General features: G+C 40.2%; 1 protein-coding gene across 4 annotated transcripts in view; it reads right to left on the bottom strand.

Annotated features, from left to right (window-relative positions):
• Window positions 1–20,932, bottom strand: part of FNDC3B (fibronectin type III domain containing 3B) — a 311,856-nt gene that overhangs the window by 35,664 nt on the left and 255,260 nt on the right. For all 4 annotated transcript variants that reach the window (XM_072960949.1, XM_072960966.1, XM_072960956.1 and 1 more), the window contains exons 13-22: window positions 20,158–20,332; window positions 18,257–18,343; window positions 16,939–17,077; window positions 14,693–14,764; window positions 12,623–12,741; window positions 10,720–10,825; window positions 9,656–9,828; window positions 7,357–7,470; window positions 6,761–6,910; window positions 2,276–2,556 (exon numbers count right to left, since the gene is read on the bottom strand). In XM_072960949.1, coding sequence (XP_072817050.1) covers window positions 2,276–2,556; window positions 6,761–6,910; window positions 7,357–7,470; window positions 9,656–9,828; window positions 10,720–10,825; window positions 12,623–12,741; window positions 14,693–14,764; window positions 16,939–17,077; window positions 18,257–18,343; window positions 20,158–20,332 — 1,416 coding nt within the window. The remainder of the gene's footprint in view (window positions 1–2,275; window positions 2,557–6,760; window positions 6,911–7,356; window positions 7,471–9,655; window positions 9,829–10,719; window positions 10,826–12,622; window positions 12,742–14,692; window positions 14,765–16,938; window positions 17,078–18,256; window positions 18,344–20,157; window positions 20,333–20,932) is intronic.

The raw sequence follows: 20,932 nt of genomic DNA, 5'->3' as shown, positions 1-20,932 counted from the left end.
TTGATTCCTTTCCTGCAGCCATTTGACTGTACACTGACTAATAAACAGCATTCCTCCCACATCCACCTTCTACAGACCTTAAACCTTTATAATCATTTAAGCCACCTTTAAGGTACATGTGTCAGGAAGAAGCAAAATTCTTGGGCTAACATCTTACCCTAAAAGCCCTTTTATGATTTCTGACCCGAGTGCTCAAAGGCCTGACTTGAGGATTTGAGTCCACTGTGGTGCAGACATGGGTGTGGAGCACACTGGACACTAAATCTTTCGGTGAGTCCTGAACCAGTGGCCTCGTAACTGGTTTTCTAGCCTGAGGGATCCAAGTCAGGCAATATTCCAGACATGTGGTCTCTCAGAAGCAGCTAGGGACTGACACTAACTTGGTCATTTTCCCCCAGAGATACACCTGTTATCTTCTTGTCAGGTCAGGTCTCCTTAGCGCATCATCACTAGGGAAAGTCTCTGAGGCCAAGGCCTGGGTTTAGTCACCTCTGGATTTCCTCAGCACTTGATTACAGTGCTCTGGACACTGAGTACTTGGTCAGGAAATGAAAGAAGAGACTGGTTTTCTGAGACCAGCTAGAAGTGAAAAGACGCCCTTGGCCTGCCTCGTTATCCATGTAAGTTACACCTCCTTTATTTAGTTTCTATCTCGAGTCCCACTGCAAACCATCTCGACCATTCTCAACCCCGGGTCTTCCTCTCTGAAACACCAACAGGGCTCTGTATAGGGTTATCTTCAGCCTGTGATACCACCATCACCTACTGTCTTACATTGCTGTTTAAGTGTTTCCCAACTCTGACTGCTCTGAGGGCAAGGATAGTGTACATCACTATTTTATAGACCCACGGCACACAGGATTGTGCCCAAAAGGGTTTTCTTAAAAGAAGGAAAGCGTAAACAAGTAACTGTCACTGTTCTGAAAAGCAAAATGAATACATTTATATGAATTATTCATAAAATATGTGGTAGGAGAGAGAAAGAGCAGAGATAGTATGTTAAGGCAGGATGGAACTTTTGTATCTTCCGGCTGCTTAGCTGATTTCTTTCTTCAGCTTCTGGGGATAAAAAGGGTAGTCTATCAGACTACAACATTAGAAAACATGCAGAAAAAAGATAAGTAAAATGATAAGACCCCCTTTAGCAGCAAGTTTACCTGCCTGCCCTTCATCCCCCCTCTACCCCAAGAACCAGTTTTCCTGGCTGAAGATCTTGATGAGGAGGAGAATTATAATGCATGTTGACTGTGCATTTGCTATGTACTTCCGGATTCAACATTTAATATTCATTTATTTACTACTTACAACATGCTTATGAGGTAAGTAATACTGTTCTCCTCATTTTGTGGAAGAAGCTGAGACCCAGAGAACTTAGGTAACTTGCCTAAAGACACAGCTAAGGACCTGTAACTGAATCCGTGCTCTACTTCCCCTCCTTGAGAAGCCATTTAATCTGACAAAGGGAGACACCCTGGTAGGGCACACCGGAGTAACCAGAAAGTTCCTGTACTTGTCCAACACTACTCATAAACTTCTTGTTCTTGTTTTTGTCCCCATGCTATGGCATCTTGGGGACAGAGCTAAGTGACTTGAAATCTTAAGAGGCCATGTTGAGAAAAAGGAGTATGAGAAGAGGAAGGAGAGGCGGCTGGCTCCGAGATGGGAACTCTGGGGGAAAGGAAGAATGCAGATGGTAACTGAGTTTTGCTGGGTGGAGTCTGATGTAACTTCTTTTCTCTCCTCCCTTGTAAAATGTCAAGTAAAAGCTACATCACAAATGCTTTGTAATATGGTGTCTGCTTTGGAGATTCAGAAGAATGGCAGAGCCTGCTTCAGATGTGGGCAAGTCCATGGTTGGAACAGAAGGTGTTCACAGGGCAATGAGTCACAGTAAAAATACCAAAAAAAGTAGTTTATCAAAAGACCATTAGGGAGGAACTGATTTAAAATGATAAGTGAAATGTCCCTTCAAGGGGTAGGAATTATATCAATTTGTAACCGACTCTTTATTTTAATGGAGGCCCTGGGAATTGAGCCCAGGACCTCGTGCATGCTAAGTGCTCACTCTACCACTGAGCTATACCCTCCCCTCCTCTTGTAACCAATTCTTTAAGTAAAAAGCAGTACAAGTTTTTAAGCTGTATTTGCCTTTAGTATTCTGAAATATATTAAGAATGACTGGATTGCACCCTTCTGGTCTTTAGGACCTGAAGGGTCTGTGGCCTCCAGTGCAGAGGTGTCGATGCAGCTTTGATTTCTACCTTCCTGCACTTACCGGTAGGTGGTTTCTGGAAGGAGATCTTTTATAACATGGGTGGTGGTATTGCCCACGGTGATGCTAGTGTCTCCAAGATCGATCTTGTAAGCAAGGATTTCAGATCCATTATTGCACGGCTCTTCCCAGTTCAGTACAAGGCACACAGAAGGCGAATCAGGATAGGCATTGAGGGTCTCCTCCTCCAGGACACACAGAGTGGAGACAGGGTCAGGGGCCGTTGCTGGCGTCTGGCAAAGGACAAGCTCACTGTACGGTCCTGCTCCGGCTTGATTAACAGCCTGAAAAACAGAACAGCGAGACAAAGTCCGTATTACCACGTGAGTACATTCTAAACGCCTCCACATTAGGTGCCGGTAAATAAATCTAACGTAATATATGATTACTGCCAGAAACGTAGGTAGAAATAAATCCTCCACAATGTTCACTTTAATCTAATAAACACTTTCCAAAATCACATCTTTTCTGCTAGTAACATTGCCATCATCATCTCTTAAGAAAAATTATTTAAAAATACGTTTTATATTTTGCACAGCCCACTTCAGTTTATGTATTGTCTTATGCAATCTTCTCAATAATCGTCTGAAGTCAGTAGTAAACGGCAAGTATTCTTATCTGCCTTTCACAAAGGAGGGAACTCAAAGTCAGGTTAAATAACTCAGGCCTTGGATTTAGACACCAAGCTGGGACTGAAATTCCGTAATCTGACTTCTAACTCAAGTGCTGCCCTGTAAGAGCTACAGGAGTTTTAGAAACAATATCTACTATTTTCCATGTGAGTGCTAAACTCGTATCTGAAGTCAGTTCTCAGCCCTCACCTGACTTTACTTGAGCGCCATAGCTGACACCTGATCACTCACTGCTTTCGAGCATTTACTCACTTGGTGTCTGGGACCTGTCCTCTTGTTTCTACTTATCTGCTGCTGCTTCTCAATCACCTCTGTTGGTTGCTACTCATTACTGGGATCTCTTAACCCTGGAGGGCACCAGGCCTCAGGCGTGCACGCTATTTCTGCTTAAATTCTTGGACATCTCATCTTGTCTCGGGGTAAATGTCATTTGTATCCTACTCCCAAATTTATCTGTGTAGCTCAGACCTCTGCCCTGAATGCCAGGTTAGTGTATTCAACTGCTTTTTGAGTATCTCCACTTGAATGTCAAATAGGCATCTCCAACTCAAGTGTCCACACAGCTCCAAGTCTCCACCTCATCCCTGCTCACCCCAAAACCCCACCGTACCTCCTGTGGTTTTCCCCATCCTTCAGGCTGCTCAAGTCCTATCTCCAAGTCATTGCTGGACATCTTTCTTCCTCTCATACCCCTAGCCAAGCCATCAGCATATCCTTTACCACCCTAGACAACTATACTCTCTCATCTGGTTATTGTAATGACCCTCTAGCTAGAATTTCTGTCAGCCCTCGCCCCACAGACTGTATTCACTGTTCAAGTCCCATCAATGACCTCCCATCACATACAGAATAAACTTTGAAAGACTAATCTTGTACAACTACCCTCCTTCATCTCTTCCTTCATCATCTACTACTCTGCCCCTCACTCCCTCTGCTCCAGCCACACTCCTTCCTTGCTGTTCCACAGGGACACCAAGTTTGCCCTCACCTCAGGGCCTTTGCAACTTGCTGCCCTTTCTGTGCACAAAGCTTTTCTCCAGACATCTGTACAGCCCATCCAATCATCTCCTCCAGGCCTCCTCTCAAGCGCTGCCTTTTCAGGGAGACTTCTCTGAACACATTTAAACTTGCAGTCGCCCTACCCAAATCCCTGTGACCCATCTCATTTCCTATTTCCCTTCTTTGCCTTTTTCCCATCATAGCATTTACCACCATAGACCAACATGGTATATACTTCATTTAATTACTGCCTTGATAAGAACGTAAGTTCTATAAGGTCAAGGCTGTCTGCTGGGTTCACTGCTGCAGCTCTGGCAACTAGAACAGTACCTGATACACAGTATGCACTCAATAAATGCTATTACAGTATTTTTTTTCCTTATAAAACATTTGGCAACCTCCTTATAAAAACTGTACTCTAAAATTTAGTTTACTTCATAGGAGAGCTTATGAGGACAAATTATAAAACTAAAGGAAAGTAGTCTGAGCTCTTAAGTCAAAGGTTCAAAAGAAAACTTAAAATGCCTGTGTATTATTGTTTATTTCAAAGAAGCAAGAGTATTCATTTGCTATCAAATCACTTTTTATACCTTACTGTAATATTTTTTCACATCTAGTCCTATTTCATGACAACAGGAACTCTCTTTTTGGTAAAATTTTAACATCACGAACTACTTTAAGAGTATATACTTAGAGATTTTATTTTTGGATGCATATTTATCACAGGGGCAGAAAAATAAGATACTGTGGAACCCAACTTTCACATCAGCTGAGGCTTTAATCACCATGCAACAGAAGGAAAGGACCATGCCTTTTAAGAGTTGGAGCTTTGTTCATATCGTGATTCTATTATTTGCTAACTGTGTGATCTTAGGCAAATTAACATTTGAGTCTGTTTCCCCAAATGGAAAATGGGGATAGTAATACTTAATTCATAGTTATCGTAAAGATTAAATTTGTTAACATGTAAAATCCTGGCAGAGTGTCAGGCCAACTGTCAGGGCTTCACTTCTCTCCTTTCCAAGAACAACAAAGCAATAACAATTTTCCTATTTAACAAAAACAAAAAATCAAAAAAAGAAAAAAGGAAAAGAAAAACACCCTAAAAAAAACAAACAAAAAAGCCAAAACCAAACAATAAAACCCACTTCATTTCAAGCTAATTTTAGACTTACAGAAAAGTTGTAAAAATAGTGCAGAGAAATTTCCATGTATCTTTCCCATGTACCTCTCACCTTGCTTTCCCTAATACCTAACTGTAAAACAATGATCAAAACGGAGATTCACACTGGTATAATGGTATTAACTACGTATAGACTTGATTCAAATCTTACCAGTTTCTCCAATAATGTTCTTTTTCTATTCCAGGATCCCACCCAGGACTCAGCTTTCTTTTAGTAGCTTCATTCTATGGACAATGCTTTCTTGATTAATACCACTTAGTATTACCAGTTTTTAAAGGAATTCAAAAGAATCTTACTAAATTTAAGAGTATGCCTATAATATACAATATGTCTCATGTGAAAAGAATTATTGGGTACTTGTTGCTTAAAATGTTCCTAAGGATGGATATAAAAATTCAAAATTCCTGAGCAAAACAAGAAATGTTCCACCCAACTTTTATAAAACACAGTAGAGGTATGACAGTGGTTTAATTTTTAAGGCACCAAATATTCAAAAGAATATTCAGCGTCAACCTGGCTTTGTGGTAATGTCAAATGAAAATAACTCATATTTGGTCCATAAGTTATCAAGAAATCAATATAAGCTGAGGAGACCCTTTTCCTGGCAATTCTGTAGCATCACAATGGCAGTCTTGAACGTACTATCCCCTCCACAGGATCTGACTCGTTTTATGACAAATAAGTACAGACATGTGAAAATATTTACTATTTCTGACTGTTGGAACATGGAGGCAAGATTACTATGCGGGCTCTATTCTTACTAATGTATCTTTATCTTTTAAAATGCAATTTTGGGAAGTTAATGCTAAGTGACAACATATACCTCGAAAGGAAAAAAAAGGAAGCAGAACATTTTAAAGAGCGACCAAAACTTGAAAAGCAGACTGAAGTTCTTTCCTGTGATGGCAGACAGTTTTTATTTATATCCTTCCTTGTTCCAAAAACAGGAGTGTAGCACAGAATTTAACTTTTTCCCAATGACTCAGCATTGCTATTATAAAGCTCAGATAATGTGCTATGACCCTGACTCACTGACAAAGGGTTGATTACATCCCAGACCCTTCATTCGAGAAGGAAAGAAGGTGTGTATAATGGAAGAGTTTAGCTAGAACTGTTTATGAACAGACTTCAGAATTTAACAGAAAAGGTTCAGTTGATCTGGAAAATTAACTTGTGAAAGGAATATTTTCTCCAAAGAGGCCAGAGACATTGAGCGTACATGGACTTAAATCTGGTGGAAACCTAAATCTGGCATCTTTGCTTCTTTATGTATTTAAATCTGCAAAACTCTTCTTTTTTGCCTTTTGTCTGAGTGGCTTTCCCACTGAAATGTGCATCTCAGGAAATTCAGACAGAAGGCATCTTCCCTTAGGAGCTGTGCCACCTTTGCCTTGGACTCAGTCCTGGAGAACTGACCGACCAGCAAGACACAAGAATGGCGAGAAGTACAGTGGAGAAGAATCTGGCTTTGTTCTGACATTTCAAGACCTCCGAGAGATGCAAAAATTAACTGTAAAATACCAAAACAATTACATTTATTTTTACTTAAAAGGACTCTCTTTTCCATATCATCCCTCCTGATGGCCTCTATCACAAGCCTTTTAGTAAGTTTCCCAAGAGTCTTTCATAGAACACCAGTGTGTGTGAGTAATGTCCGAATAGTGTCAGCCTACCTGTAGTCTACAGCAATACTGTGCAGCAGGCAATAGATCCCTCATTTCAAAGCCGGTGTCTGTCCCATGATAAATGAGTTCTAAGGATTCTTCATCTTCTCCCCATTCCAACCTGTACTCTGAAATGTCAGCACCAGAGCTTTCAGGACTCTGGAAAACAGAAATTTAACTGGTAAAATTCACCAACAAGAAAATCCTATGAAGTTTGTGTTCTACTAACTGAACTGGGAAAGAGAGCAACATGCCACAGGATACTCCAGATACATGCAAAAGAGAGGCATGAAAAAGATACTTAACCCAGCACCTCCATTCAAATAAGTATATAAATAACCTCATTCCCTCCCCTCACCAAAAATAAATAAATAAATACATAAAATAAAATAAAAAATAAAAAAAAATTAAAAAATAAAAATACTCATTTTCATTTGAATTCTGACAGGTGGTAAAATTTCCACAACTCTTGGCAAGTTTGAAGGCAGATTACTGTGTAAAAATCACCTACATGTAAATTCTAGCTTTGTAGCTTCCTCATAACTTGCATTGGGAGCAAATAATGAAGAAGAAACAAATTGATGCAAAACTTGTGCCTAACTTACCTCCCAACTCACTAAGACACATCCATCAGGTGTAAAAGAGATACAAGGTGCTTTGCATTGTCCAGGAGGCCCTGCAGCAGTGGTAATTTCTGAGACGTCAGAATATGGACCATACTGAAAGAGAAAAACACATGTTTGTTTGTGTGTGTGTGTGCGTACATTCGTTGTGTGTATGCGTGCAGGCGCACATACAACACAAGCTTATAACCAAACAAGGGCTAAGCTAATGCCATTATCAATACAACTGATTAAAATTATTACCTAATCGCGTTCAATTTCAACTGAACATGTAGACTTTCTTCCACATACATTCCCTGAGTGGTAAATATCTATTTTACATATATATTTCTATAAAATACATAATGAAATATATTATAAAATATATGTAATTCAAAAGGATTAGAAAGTTGGTTTACCAAACATTTTTGCTGTGACAAAAGAAACCAAAAAATGCTGACTTCTAATATACCATAGCATTCTGCTTTAATTTCTCAGAGGGAATCAAAGAAAACTAAGTCAGATATATACTGCAGTTCAATTTTTAATGCATTAAAATTTATTTGGAATTGCCGGTTATCAAATTTTGAGTATTTCTTCTAGTTATTGGTATTTCCATCTTGAAAACCAATGCTCCTGGTAATGTTTCCCCAGCATGTATGTTCCACCATTTCAACTATCTGAAGATCTACACTGCCTTCCGTGTCTCATTCTATCACCATCAGTAACCACACTGCACAGACCTAATCATCACTAGAGATTTAAAACATTCTGAGAGAGCCATAACCACCATGTTAATAGTGGAATGTGTGATACTGTAAAGAGTTGCAGCAAAGAGTAAAGCAATTTTCAGGCTAATGAAGTATGTGACTATGTTTTTCAAAACGGGAAAAAAAGATTTAAGAAAAAACCTTCTCCTTTTCTAGTACAACTTGCAAATATTCTGGGGGTGGGGATGGGGGAGAAGCTCTCTAAAATGGACTGTAGAAGGTGACCACAAGTCAAATATATGGTTAGCTTCCAATATAACACAATTTTAAAACAAGGCTGAAGATAGTTTCTTTATATGATAAGTTAGTGAAAGGGGAGAGAAAGCAAAACCCAAATTAGTCCAGTTGCACATTTATTATGGCAGAAATCCTCTGAAAAGTTGATGGGAGAAAAGTACAAGAACAACAGGAAAACAGGGTTTCTCCAGCAACAGTGATCACCACCATCCACCCTCTTTTTACTTGTCAAAGTTTGGGTGCCTAGGCTTTCTTAACTTCTCACCAATACATGTTCATTGTCTAGTGTTTGGCTTTTTTTTTTTAAATTTAAATATTTGTGCTGTATCTGAAATTCTTTCCTAACGAGGAATTAGAAGAAATCCAGTTCCTATTCAAGGATCCTACCTCAAATCAAATGTTTTCATAGTCAGCTGTGCCTAACATTAAATAGACTAAAGACAAACACACTTCACTTCTGAAAGGTGTGAACAGGACCACTGAGAACTAGAAGAGTCATTGTCAACTTCCTGTCACCAGTTGGGCCTTCTTACTTGTAAAAATCTCATCAATTAATGACATCTGTTTATTGGCATGGACTATCTATACATATCACTGGCACTTCATGGGGCCCTAGAGGCTGTCTGCTCTACCCATACCCTTCTACCTTGTTTTATAGAAACATCTTTGACACACCAGAAAGCCCTTAGAGTTTCTGGGTCACTTCATTTTTATTATGAATTTCCTCAAATCCGTATCACTCTGCAATGAAAAAACCCCCAAACCAATCACCTTTGTGGATACAATACATACACACTCTTTCAATCTCTAATAGCCCAGCTCAACAGCTCCAAATGGAGTAGTGGAAAGGGCCAGACATCTCTACGGTGTTCAGTTGAAATAAAAACCAATAAGCTAGCCTCCCTAGCCTCTACCCACAATCCAGTTTTAAAAACTGACCTAAGACACTGCTGGGTAATTTAGACAACATGGTAAAGGAATATTATGTACTACTAATTTCCCATACCTGATTAATACAGCCGACAAGAAGAAAGGAAATTATTTTAAAAACACCAAAAGCATCTAACAGGTGATGTTCTTATTAACCTTGAACTCTATCTTAAGAGAATGATAGAAGGACAAATGAACGGAATTTCCAAGGCTGGGTCTACATGAAATCAGAACAATTGACTTTCCGAAATGAGATTTCACAGACACTTCCTTAACGGTCGTCAAGGTTGGATCGATATGGCAGAGGAGTCATAGGAGGGGAGAACCAGAACTGCCGAGACGGCGGTGCGCGAGCTGGTACTCACCCCTCCGTCGTTCAGAGCCCTCACCCGGAAGCGATACACGGTTCCGGGCAGCAGGCTGCCGACGGTGCACTGGAGCTGCGGCCCGTGGTACACCTCAGAAGCCACGTCTTCGGGTTCCGTCATCTCCACGCTGTACTCCGAGACCTCACAGCCACTTTCTGAGGCAGGAACATCTGGGAACGGAGAATATTTCTCACCTTAGAACATTTTTGTGTTTCCAGTTGACCCTATCACACCTGACTTTCCACAAGGTTTGCAAAATGTCAGGTAGGTGGCCTGTCCTCAGTATTTACAGAAGAACCTCCAATTCAAAAAAGAGAAGACATGCAAAAGAAAGTTCTTGAATGATGTTATGCATACTTTGCAAAGCAAGTACATTTAACGACACTAATAAAAATTCCAAAAGCACTTCTTTACGTTGTAATGCAAAGTATGGGGAAGAAACTGGGGGGGGGGGGATCTTCTCTTTAATTTGAGATCAAATGACCCAGTAAATCAAGTTGGAGAACCCCAAACTGGCACAATATATGATCATATTTTAGACATAAGTGGTGGGGAAAAATAGTCTGGCAGCATTCTGCAGGTTTATTTTACAATTTTACATGCTGTAAACTGCTGACGCGACAGGAAATGCTAATACAACTTGAGTCAATACTGTGAAACACCAGGACCCAAACATGACAAGGCAGCAGACAAGGAGGAATCAGATGTTACTTTATGAACCATGTCTTGGTTTCATGTCTAAATTGAGCACAACTTTTAATTTATGAATAAAGTTGAAATATTCCCGAAAAGACCAGCTTCTCTGAGAGATTTTCTAGGAAAGTGCCCTCTGAAGGGCAGAGGATGAATAGCATAAGAGGCGCCATCAGGAACGGGAGGACGAGTGATAGCGCTAGGGAGAAACAAACCCAAGCCCACACACATTACAAAGAACATGAAATTTTCAACAGAAACAAACATGGTTTTCATAAGGAAGATTTGGAACTTAATTACAAAACATTAAGTCTTAAACTCAATCTCCAAATTGTCCAAATCGTCAATGTGAAGATTTGTTCACTCACCCCACTCTAAGTGGACTTCTTTGTGCTTTGGTCTACCCAAAACCCTCGGTGGTCGACACTGACCTGGTGCAATGCTTAGTGTGCGAACAGGGAGACTTTCAGAACACTGCAGGAGAAATACCGGAGACAACCATCTCTTAGTTACTTTGAATTTATTTGAGCTCTATATATCAGGCAAATTTCACCCCATAATTGCAAATGTTACCAAAAGGGGGTTGCACATTGAATGTGTACACTCTTTATGGAATAAGCTTTTCATCTGTGTGTGTGTGTTATAAGTATGGACATACACTGCATATGGCACTGGTAAAAAGAATTCTTTCTGAAGTCAGATTCATATACACGAGTGTTGTGCATCCTAGGCACACAGTTATTTTCCTTTAAACCATAACTAGAGAGACCCTTCATGAGGATGGAAGAGAATACAAAACAACAGCTGGATGAAATTTTCAAATGGTGCCATAAATGGCCAACCATCCACGTACAAAGCAGAGATGCAAATAAGATCAATATTAATCAGCTGAGTCTGATATTAACCAACAAGTTCTGTTAACACTGAAATAAGCAGGCCTTCTTTTTTTTGGCAGGATCTGGTTGCATAAAGTTGGTGGTATGGAAGCTGACCCCTTTCTAAGATAGGAGAAGCAAGATGCAGCTCTGCATCTCACTAAACTCATCCTCCTTCCTGAGGAGAAGAACCTAAACAGTCAAGGAGCACTGCTGTGCAGCCCCTTACACGTGGGAGGCGCTCGCTAATCACCTGGGGCTCTGATGTGCATACGCCCCGCCCTCAGGCGCAATGCCCATAAATGGTCTAACTGGACCCTCTTTTCCCAAAAAGTCTGCCTACATGAACAGTCTAGACATTGCAGTACCACTTTCCTTTTGGAGAAAAGAAACATAAGAAGACACTGGAGGGGGGCTGACTGGCAAAATCAGGCACCCTAATGGCAGGTATTCTCTTGAAAAGTCAGCTCAGCACAGGGCTAGAGGCCACCACTGCTCTCTTCCTCTCTCTCAATACTAATGGTTTCAAACCATAATGGTAAATATCGCTACAATAAAAACATCTTTTACCATATTGCTTCTCACTCACTTTCTGAATATTAAGCTAAAGCCATTCAGATAATAATTATCTCATTTCTAGAGCACTTCATGTGCGTTTCTTAGGTTATTCTGAGTCTATGAGAAGACTGAGGCTGAAACCAAGGCTCCTGACAAGTTAACTGGTGGTCTAAGGTCATATAAATTGTAGACAAAAGTGGTGAGCATTTTGTGATGTAGAAAAACGTTAAGCCACTATGCTGTACACCTAAAACTAATGTAATAGTATTAAGTTAATTATACTTCAATTTTTTTTAAAAAGTAGACTACAAGAGAACCGCTGCTGCCGACAGATATACAGGCTGTCCCCCCTCCCCCCGGCACAGTTGCAGGGGTGCCATTCAGCTCAGTCATCATATAAGGCTTATACGACTTTTATGATCATCTTCCAGCAGATGGCAGTAAAGTACCTCGAGGAAGGTGCGTCTCATAGTCTCACAAGCTGTTTTTGACTCTAAATTCTGTTTTTGTATCACTGCAATAATTGAGATTCACCCCCTTATTTAAAGCAAATGCAAATTCCAGACCACCCTCAATTCTCAACTGTCACGAGATCACACCAAAATCTAAGAAACAGCTAAGTGACAGATGTACTAGGAAAGCAACACAACTGAGAATTATGTGGGCCTATCTTCTCATATCCTCTAAAGCACAATTCAAAACACTGAATTCATGACGTGATATCACGGCAGGTTGCACTGGCAAGAGACATTTTAAATAGCAGTTTTATTCTGATGTTACAGATAGGTTGTCTGAATTTGACCAAAGATGTTTACTTCTATACCGAAACAAAACCAACCTGACTGTGTCCACCAGTACTTATGCAGCATGCTCGGAGTTTGTACAAAGTGCCTGGTTTCAGGTGGGTGAACGTGTACTCTGTAGCTGATCCACTGTATGCCACTTCCCACTGACTCGCTGCAAAACAAGACCCACATATGAGTTGATGGCCTTTTGTAAAAATGTAGCCACCATTCCTGATAAGGAAAAGCTCTAAGTGGTTTCCATGAAAATCAGCAGCTCCTATTCTTTTTTTTTCTGTTTAATACCCACAGGGCTCTCCTTCCATTTCCTTTACAAAGTTAAATACTATAATAACATGGGGTCATTTTTAATACTTAGTACTGCTGGCTAGACGACTTAATATCACTATGACTGCATTTGTTGATTGTGAGGTTTGGATGCTGGAAAGTACATGAAACCTGTGGTTGGCCTGGGGGGAGTGGTACCAGGAGACAGAGGACAGTGTGGAGCAAGCTGTCAAGTGGTCCTCCTGTGAGAAGCCTCTGGGACTGGCCGGGCCTGGGGAAGGCTGCTCAGCCGTGAGGTTCCCGGTCAGCCTGGGGTGCTGTTGACAAGTTTCTCCTAGTGAAACTCTCCCCTTACAGACAAGTCCTTTGGGTAAAGGCCGGATGTCTTCATGGAGCCCCACTTAAAAGATAAAAATTCCCGAGAGAGGGACACATTACTGCAGAAACAGTGTGACACAAGCTATCTGACTACTTCTCAGGATTAAAAAAACAGCAAGCGGGGCCACCAGAGGGGCCTGGGTGAAGCTGATGCCACCAGGTGAAGAGCACGGGGCTGTCTCACCAGACTGCCCACCTGCCCCACAAATCTGGGCTGTTTCCTTCTCTGGTTTGCTCCCAATAATGACATCTTCCCAGTAGATTATTTTACGAAGGCCTTTACGCCACGAAGTTGTTTTAGGGAAAATACTTTTACCCTGTTCCATGATAGTTACTAAAGTAACTCCCACAAATGCCCTAAGCTGCTTATTAGGTTTGAGTTACAATGAAGTCATGTGTACTAGGGCCACGAAACAAAGGGGACTATTAAAGACAGTCATTCTGACATTACCTATTAGAGAACCGGCACTGAAAAGGCAACTGGGAACAAGGAAGACTGAGGAGATTCAATTAATCGCTGACGTCATGTGCTGGCACAGTTGTGAACTGTAAGCCCAGAGTGGCATCTAACTTTTCATTCACCATCAGTGGTCAAGAGAGCCAGGGAAATTCGATATATACTTAGGTTTTCACAATAAGCCACTGCACATACGTGACTTCTCTCCTAGGTAGGTGAGATTTTTAGCAGAGAATATGATTTTTTGTTAAGAACAGCTGTGTCCGTCTCAAAGCATTCTCAGGTTTTCAGCTTAAAATAGGGACTGACTGATGTGAAAAACAAAACACCCCAGGTGGCTATCGTGGCACAGGATAAAAAGCAAGCTGCACGCCTGCATCGCTTGTTTGTAAAAGTTATTGTTAACTCTTTCCTTTTTTGCCATATGTATGTAAAAGGCACCATAGCAGGAATTTGATCTGTAACATTGTCCCACTTTACTTTACCTAATGTGACCAGCAGTGAATAAACAATCGGACTCAGAAATCATGACAAAAATAAAACGATATTTTCCAAACTTGTTATAAAGTGTGACACTCGTCATTAGCCCACAATACTGTATTTTGCCTTCATTGTACCTGAGAATTTCTAGATTACCAAACTCATTTGCTGTCTCCAACTTATCCTTCTTGCTGATTGCTTCTGACATTTCCTCTGCTTATAAGAATTTCCAGAGAAAGTGTGCCGAGAGATGAGAAACATATTTATTCTATTAATTAGGGCGACTGGCTTAAAGGCATGACTAAAAAATTTGAAAAACATGATGAAAATGTACATTTCAAGCAGACTCTCATCTCTGATGCTGTGTTTGAAAGAAAAAAACTGTCAATATGTGATTAAGTATAATCATAAATGTAGTTTAACAGAATTAGACAATTGCCCACTATTATTACACAGATGTGTTTCTTATTAGAAAATAGGGCTTGCTACTGGATTTGAATGAAACAAGTTCCAAAAACCTCACCTTCAGAATTTCCATCAGTAATCTCCAGCAAGTACTTGAGTATTTCTGAACCACCATTGTCCTTTGGAGGATCTGGAAAATAAGCAAATGCCTTGTTAGTTATAAAAGCATATTGATTCTTGAGGGAGATGCCAAGATGGCAGAGAGACTCACAGCTCGCCCTCTCCCACAAATACACCAAGAATTACGTCTACAAACCCACCAAATCACACAGAACACCTACTGAACTCTGGCAGAGTGTTTCTCGCTTCAAAATACAGGAGTCGTCTCACAAAATTTGATAAACAAGTTTATACTATACAGCACAGGGAACTATAGTCAATATCTTGTAGTAATTTATGGTGAAAAAGAATATGAAATATACAAATATATGTATGTTCATGTATGACTGAAGTATTATGCTGTATACCAGAAACTGACATAGCATTGTAAACTGACTATACTTCAATAAAAATATATGTACCCCTCCAAACAAACAAACAAAATGTTAAAAAAAAAAGCATATGGATTTTTGCTGGTAAATATTATTAGAACACATAGAATCATACAACATTATATTGCCTCAATTCTGGATTCAACCAAAAGGCACAATAATTACTATTTCACTCAACTCCTTTCTTGAAAAACAGAAGAAACAAACAAAAACACCATAAAACCTTCTAATTATTCAAAGTCTGTAGAGCTAGAAATGTCAAAGAGTTAGCATTTATTTAGTGAAAGATGAATAAAACTCAAAACATGAATTTATTTTTCTAAGAGTTATGCTCATGTATTTATTTTGAGAATTCTGAAGCCTGCTCTTCAGTATTTATATAAGATGAACCATTCATATATTTCTTTTTGTAAAATGATTTTATTCTTTTTTTGTAAAATGATTTTATTCTTTTTTATTTCACTTGTATCATCAGTGACCAGGTCCTTCTGAGAGATGGAGAGGGAAAGAAAGGGAGGTGCAAAACTTACTGACAAAATAAATAAAACATCAGAATATAATAAATCTGGTCCATCACAGTTTGCTGCTAAGCAAACTTTATGTACCTTGGGTATTTGTCTGCAAATTCTGGGCCTGCAAGAGTTTTCTTTTCTGAGTGGAAAAACACCTTGCATTATAATTTTACAAGACTATACAGAATTCACCTCTACTATCAACTGGGCACCTCTGTATTTTAGACACACCCTCAGGTTATTCACACAGACTTGGAAACTAATTCCAACTCCTTTCACTTGGTCTTCCCATTAATATATACATACTTCAGATATTTACAGCAATAATTAAAAACATATACAGCATATAGTATGGCTAATCAAAGTAAATATTCAGGGCTGACAGAAATTTCTAAGATTTTCTGAGAAAAAAGCTTTAGATCTGGCAAAAAGCACACCTAGATTTTTACAGTTTCTCTTAATCACATCCATCTTCCAGGGAGTAATTCTGCCTCAAAATTGCTAGGTAACTTAAAGCAGTTACATGTCTCAGTGGTTGGTCTCCAATAATGATTTAATAATGTTTTAAACTCCTTTTATATTACTTGACTGCCAGGTAAAATCTTATTTTAGATTTCTACTTTGTTTTTTCGCCTGTTAGGTAGTTACTATTATTATACGATACCAGTGATAATCATACACATCACAACAGTTTAACATACAATTGCAAATGTTTCTCAACATTCTAATGGCAGTTATTTCACTGAAATAACCCATGTAGCAGGTGAGCCACAGTATCCTACCTTCTACCAGGTTTCCACAAACACATGATAAACTTTAATACGAAAAATTCCTGAAGTTTAAGACTTCTGATTACATACAAACAACAGCAAAAACTAACATTTTCCTAATTCATTATAGCTTAAACATTCTGTTTATCAAAATGTAATTAAGATGACATATCTAAATTCTGAAATTTATTTTCAATATTAACTTTATAAATCAATTTTTGTATTAAAAATTGCTGCTTTTTAAGCTACTGAAGAATGAAATACATATTCAGAGATTGCTATACTCAAATAATACATTAAAAATATAGGAGGAAAAACATTTAATAGCGTAAAATCATAAATTAAATGCTCTTAAAATTGTCATATTTACCAATCTGTGGAATTCTCAGGATGTTTCTCATACGTATATTCCAAATGTGAACTCCCTCAGATACTATGGTTTGTTTGTTTATCGGTTTGTCACTACTGAAATTAATCAGTTTTTTAAAAACCTGTCAAAAAAGCAGCAGCAGCGACAGCAATAAAACATACCCCACTTGACACTAAAGCCATGAGATGTAACTGGTCCTTTAATGAGGGGTCTTGTAGGAGGTCCAGGCCTGTCGGGACTCGTCGTACAAACCAAAACTTCACTTGGGCAGCTTTTCCCTTCCATATTAGAAGCAGTTAGCTGTAACACAACCGAGAAAACATTAACACGCTTTAGATACAAATTAGGTATGAAAGCAGCGCCGACTTTCAATATGGCAAGATCAATGTATCCATAAACTCGCAGACACACCCATATTCTCTCCTCTCTCAATCTCAAACTACTAATTTATAAGCTTTTCTTTAATGGAGTACTCATTTTCTGTATGGTTTAGCTATTAACAATTGAAAATAAAACAGTAAGGTGGGTTTTAGCTAAAGACACTTTCACCCTTTCAAGAGGACAAAACAAAACCAGTAATGTCACCATCTGGTTCATAATGTTTTATAGAAGGAAAACATGAGAAAAGCAGATAACAATAACCTTGCTTATTTCAGAGCAGGGCAATGCCACCTTGTGGAGAAACGTCAGCAGTATACCTAGTTCTCACAGCCAGCATCAGACAACAAGGGGTTTTAAAAATATCAAAAACTATCATTTTCCTCTAATAGTCACACATCCCACTTGACAGTCTGACCACTGGTTACTGAGTGACTACTACATGTCAAGTGACACCATGTGGCCCACAAAGTAAGAGAAGGAAAGGTGGACTCATAAAACATAGCCATCTCTCCAAAGTGCACACTGTCGCTCCAGGAAGTGCGAGCTGTGTGGGCTCAGTAACCAGCAAGGCAGCCCGGTAGCCTGCAGGGACAACACAAAGACCCACAGTGGCATCAATGGTGGTTGTTAATGCCCAAAGCAGAGCCTACGTTGGGGCAGGGGTAGGGGTGTGGGGGGATGGGGGTGGGAAATAGAATTAAAAAGAAAAGTGTGTGAGAAAGAGAAAATGCGCAGAAGACCAAAGGAACATGGAGAGTAAAAGGGAAATCCGACTAAAAGGAGAAACTGTGCAGAGAAAGGTGTGAAGAGCAGGTGAGAGATGGGTGCGCTGGGCACCTGGCTGGGCCCTCCCGGGCAAGGGCATCTGGCCATGCTGTAATGCAATTTATTACAAAACACTATGACACTTTCCTTTCTCAAAAATGGATTTTAAAATTAAAGTACAGTGTGTATATTTTATAAATGTTACTTTCAAAGCATAAAGAGCAGCGAACTTAAAAAAATTTTAACCTGTGGAGTCGGTTTAAAACAGTAAAGAGGTGAAACATAAAACAGCTTCATTTTTAAGCAGTTCAGGTACCAAAGTGACTGACTCACCCTGAATTTATACTGTGTGCTTCTTTTGAGATTTTTCACAGTACAAGTTAAATCCTCTCCAGTGTATTTTGGGTGGAAAAGGTTATCCTGAAAAGGCAAAGCCAGAAAGAAACATCAGTATCATAAAACCTGGGCATTAAATACCTTGTATGTAGGGATTTTATATTGCCTCCTTCCATCATCACCAGTGGGGCAACTATAGCATTTAAAAAAAAAAAAAGGAGTGTCAGAATCCCAAGGTGCTTTAAGTAAAAATGTACCTCTACCACACTGTAATGTGCCCTGGACCTGGGCAGCTTTACTGTAGACTAACACTAACTTCAAAGAGAACAACGCTCTTTGAGAGTGTAAATTTGCTTTGGAATAGATGCCACCATGTGCTTTTCTCACAGAGCAAACTTTTTTCTGGTTACTGGATAAGCGTTTTAAATGAAAAATTTAACTACCAAAAATCCTATGCGACAAAGCAGTATGTACTTAAAAAAAAATCTTTATTTAACAACGCTGTCATGAAAAAAGGCTCTTGTACTGAGGACCTCGTTGTCAAGTTGTGCTGTGCTATGTAATAAACCGGGCCTGGGGTTTCTGACACAGTGTCCTCTTCTGGCCAAGGGGGAAAGGACAGCTTTCACAGGGAAGACATAATCCTTCAAGGGGATAAATATCCCACTGAAAATTGAATGTACAGAATTCAGTCAACAGTATTCTCAATCATGCCTGCAGCCACCCACCCACCCACCCAATCCTGGAGCACTTTCTGTGCATCACACTCTTGGGGGTTAGCACTGCCCAAGAACAGACCTAGCCTTATCTGTAGGAAACATAGGACAGGTGGAGAAAGCAGTTAAAAACCTGTACACATAAATATGAAGCATGTCACACGGTGTTAAGTGCTATGAGATGAAAAATACAGCAGCGTAAGAGGACAGAGTGCTGGAGCTAGGGGGGTGTGGCTCTCAGAGCTGTGCAGGTTCAGCAAGGCAGCCACTGTGGCTCTTTCAATTTAAATTAAATACAATTAAAAATTCAGTTCTTTGGGCCCACAGCCACATTTTAAGAGCTTGACAGCCATGCGTGGCTAGGCGCTATCTTACTGGACAGCACAAATTACAGGGCATTTCCATCATCGCAGAACGTTCTTTCGGCCAGTGCTGTTTTACAGGGTGGTCAGGGTAGGGCTCTCCAGAGAAGTGACATGTGAGAAGAGGCCTGAGGGAAATGAGGGAAGTGACTCACACGTATGTGAAGGGGCCTGCTGGGCAGAGGCCCTGCGGGAGGGCACTCTCGGTGCGGTCAGGGAGACTGCAGGGGCAGGAGCGAGGGCAGAAATGAAGACCCCGAAACGCAGGGCCTGGGAGGCATGGTAAGGACACTGATGAGGACACACGGTAAGAGAGGGGAAGGCACCGAGATGGGAAGGGTTCTGAGCAGAGCACTGGAACGATCGTATTTGTATTTAACAGGATCTCTGGCTTTGTGTGCAGAACAGACTCGTGTAGCAAGGATGAAGGTGGGGAAAACACTTACGAGGCCATTCTAATAACCCAGGTGGAGACAATGTGGCTCAAAAAGGGTAGTAATTGTGGAGATGCTGAGAAATGATCAGATTTCTGGATAACTTTAGAAGGAAGATTTAAAGGGATTTGCTGACTCATTATCCATGAGGTCAAGGATGGCTCCAAGGGTTTCCAGCTTCCTCAACTGAAAGGTCGGGGATGCCAGTACTGAGATGGGGAGACTGTGGGTGGGAAGGACAAGTTTCTGCTGGTGGTTGCAGTGGTAGAAATTAAACGTTTGGTATCAAATTTAGGTAGCAAATCTAATTTCACAGTGCACCCTGTAGTTATGATCAAATTGACTTTACAGAACACACACAAGGATATAAAATGTGCCAAACTTACATTTTCGTCCTCCTGGATTTCCAAGGTGTAGGTGACTACTTCCTCAGGTGAACAACCTTCTGGTTTATTCCACTGCAGTGTGACCCATGTGACTCCAGCGCGAACAAGTCTTGGTGCAGAGGGCATCTGAGGAATGTTTCCCAGCGTGTAGCAGACCACCTCTTGACTATACCCACTGGAGAGAAAAAGACCTGGCGTGACACATTCAGGAGCCTGGGAGGAGTCTTGGCATTTCAAAAGAGCAGGGATAAACCCACCTACTTGCGCAGCTTGCTGGGGTTGGAAGGTCTAGGGCCTGACAGGTTCAGTGAGCAAAGGAAGGCAAGGATCCCTTGTGTGATACTCCCCACCTGGACTTCAGTTTGCCCAATTCCCCCCTTTATTCTGCTACTAGAAAAGCACACACTGTTATAGGACAATATATTTAAAAATTATTTCCCCCGCAAAAGCACCCAGCAGAAAGCATAGCACAATGTGATGCTGATGAGCTATGAGCCACAGCTACCAAGGAGGCTTCCAATCAATGCGAGCACAAATAACTATCCATTGACAGAATAAAAATTTTACAAATATACATAGTGCTATTTTCCAAAAGTTTGTGGATGCTTCTAGTTCATTTACAAATCCTTGAACTGGAGAAGCCTTTATCATTATAACTTTTCAACTAGAGGACTCTAAAAATACAACAGTTATCATGGGTAGGAAAGGAGGGCTGAAAACCTTGTGATGTTTAGAAGTTTCTTAGGCTGGAAAAAAAGGTTGAGACCAATGATGT

The sequence above is a fragment of the Vicugna pacos genome, chromosome 1 (genome assembly GCF_048564905.1).
Source record: "Vicugna pacos chromosome 1, VicPac4, whole genome shotgun sequence".
In the NCBI taxonomy this organism is placed as follows: domain Eukaryota; kingdom Metazoa; phylum Chordata; class Mammalia; order Artiodactyla; family Camelidae; genus Vicugna; species Vicugna pacos.
This window is presented reverse-complemented; position numbering and strand designations above follow the sequence as displayed.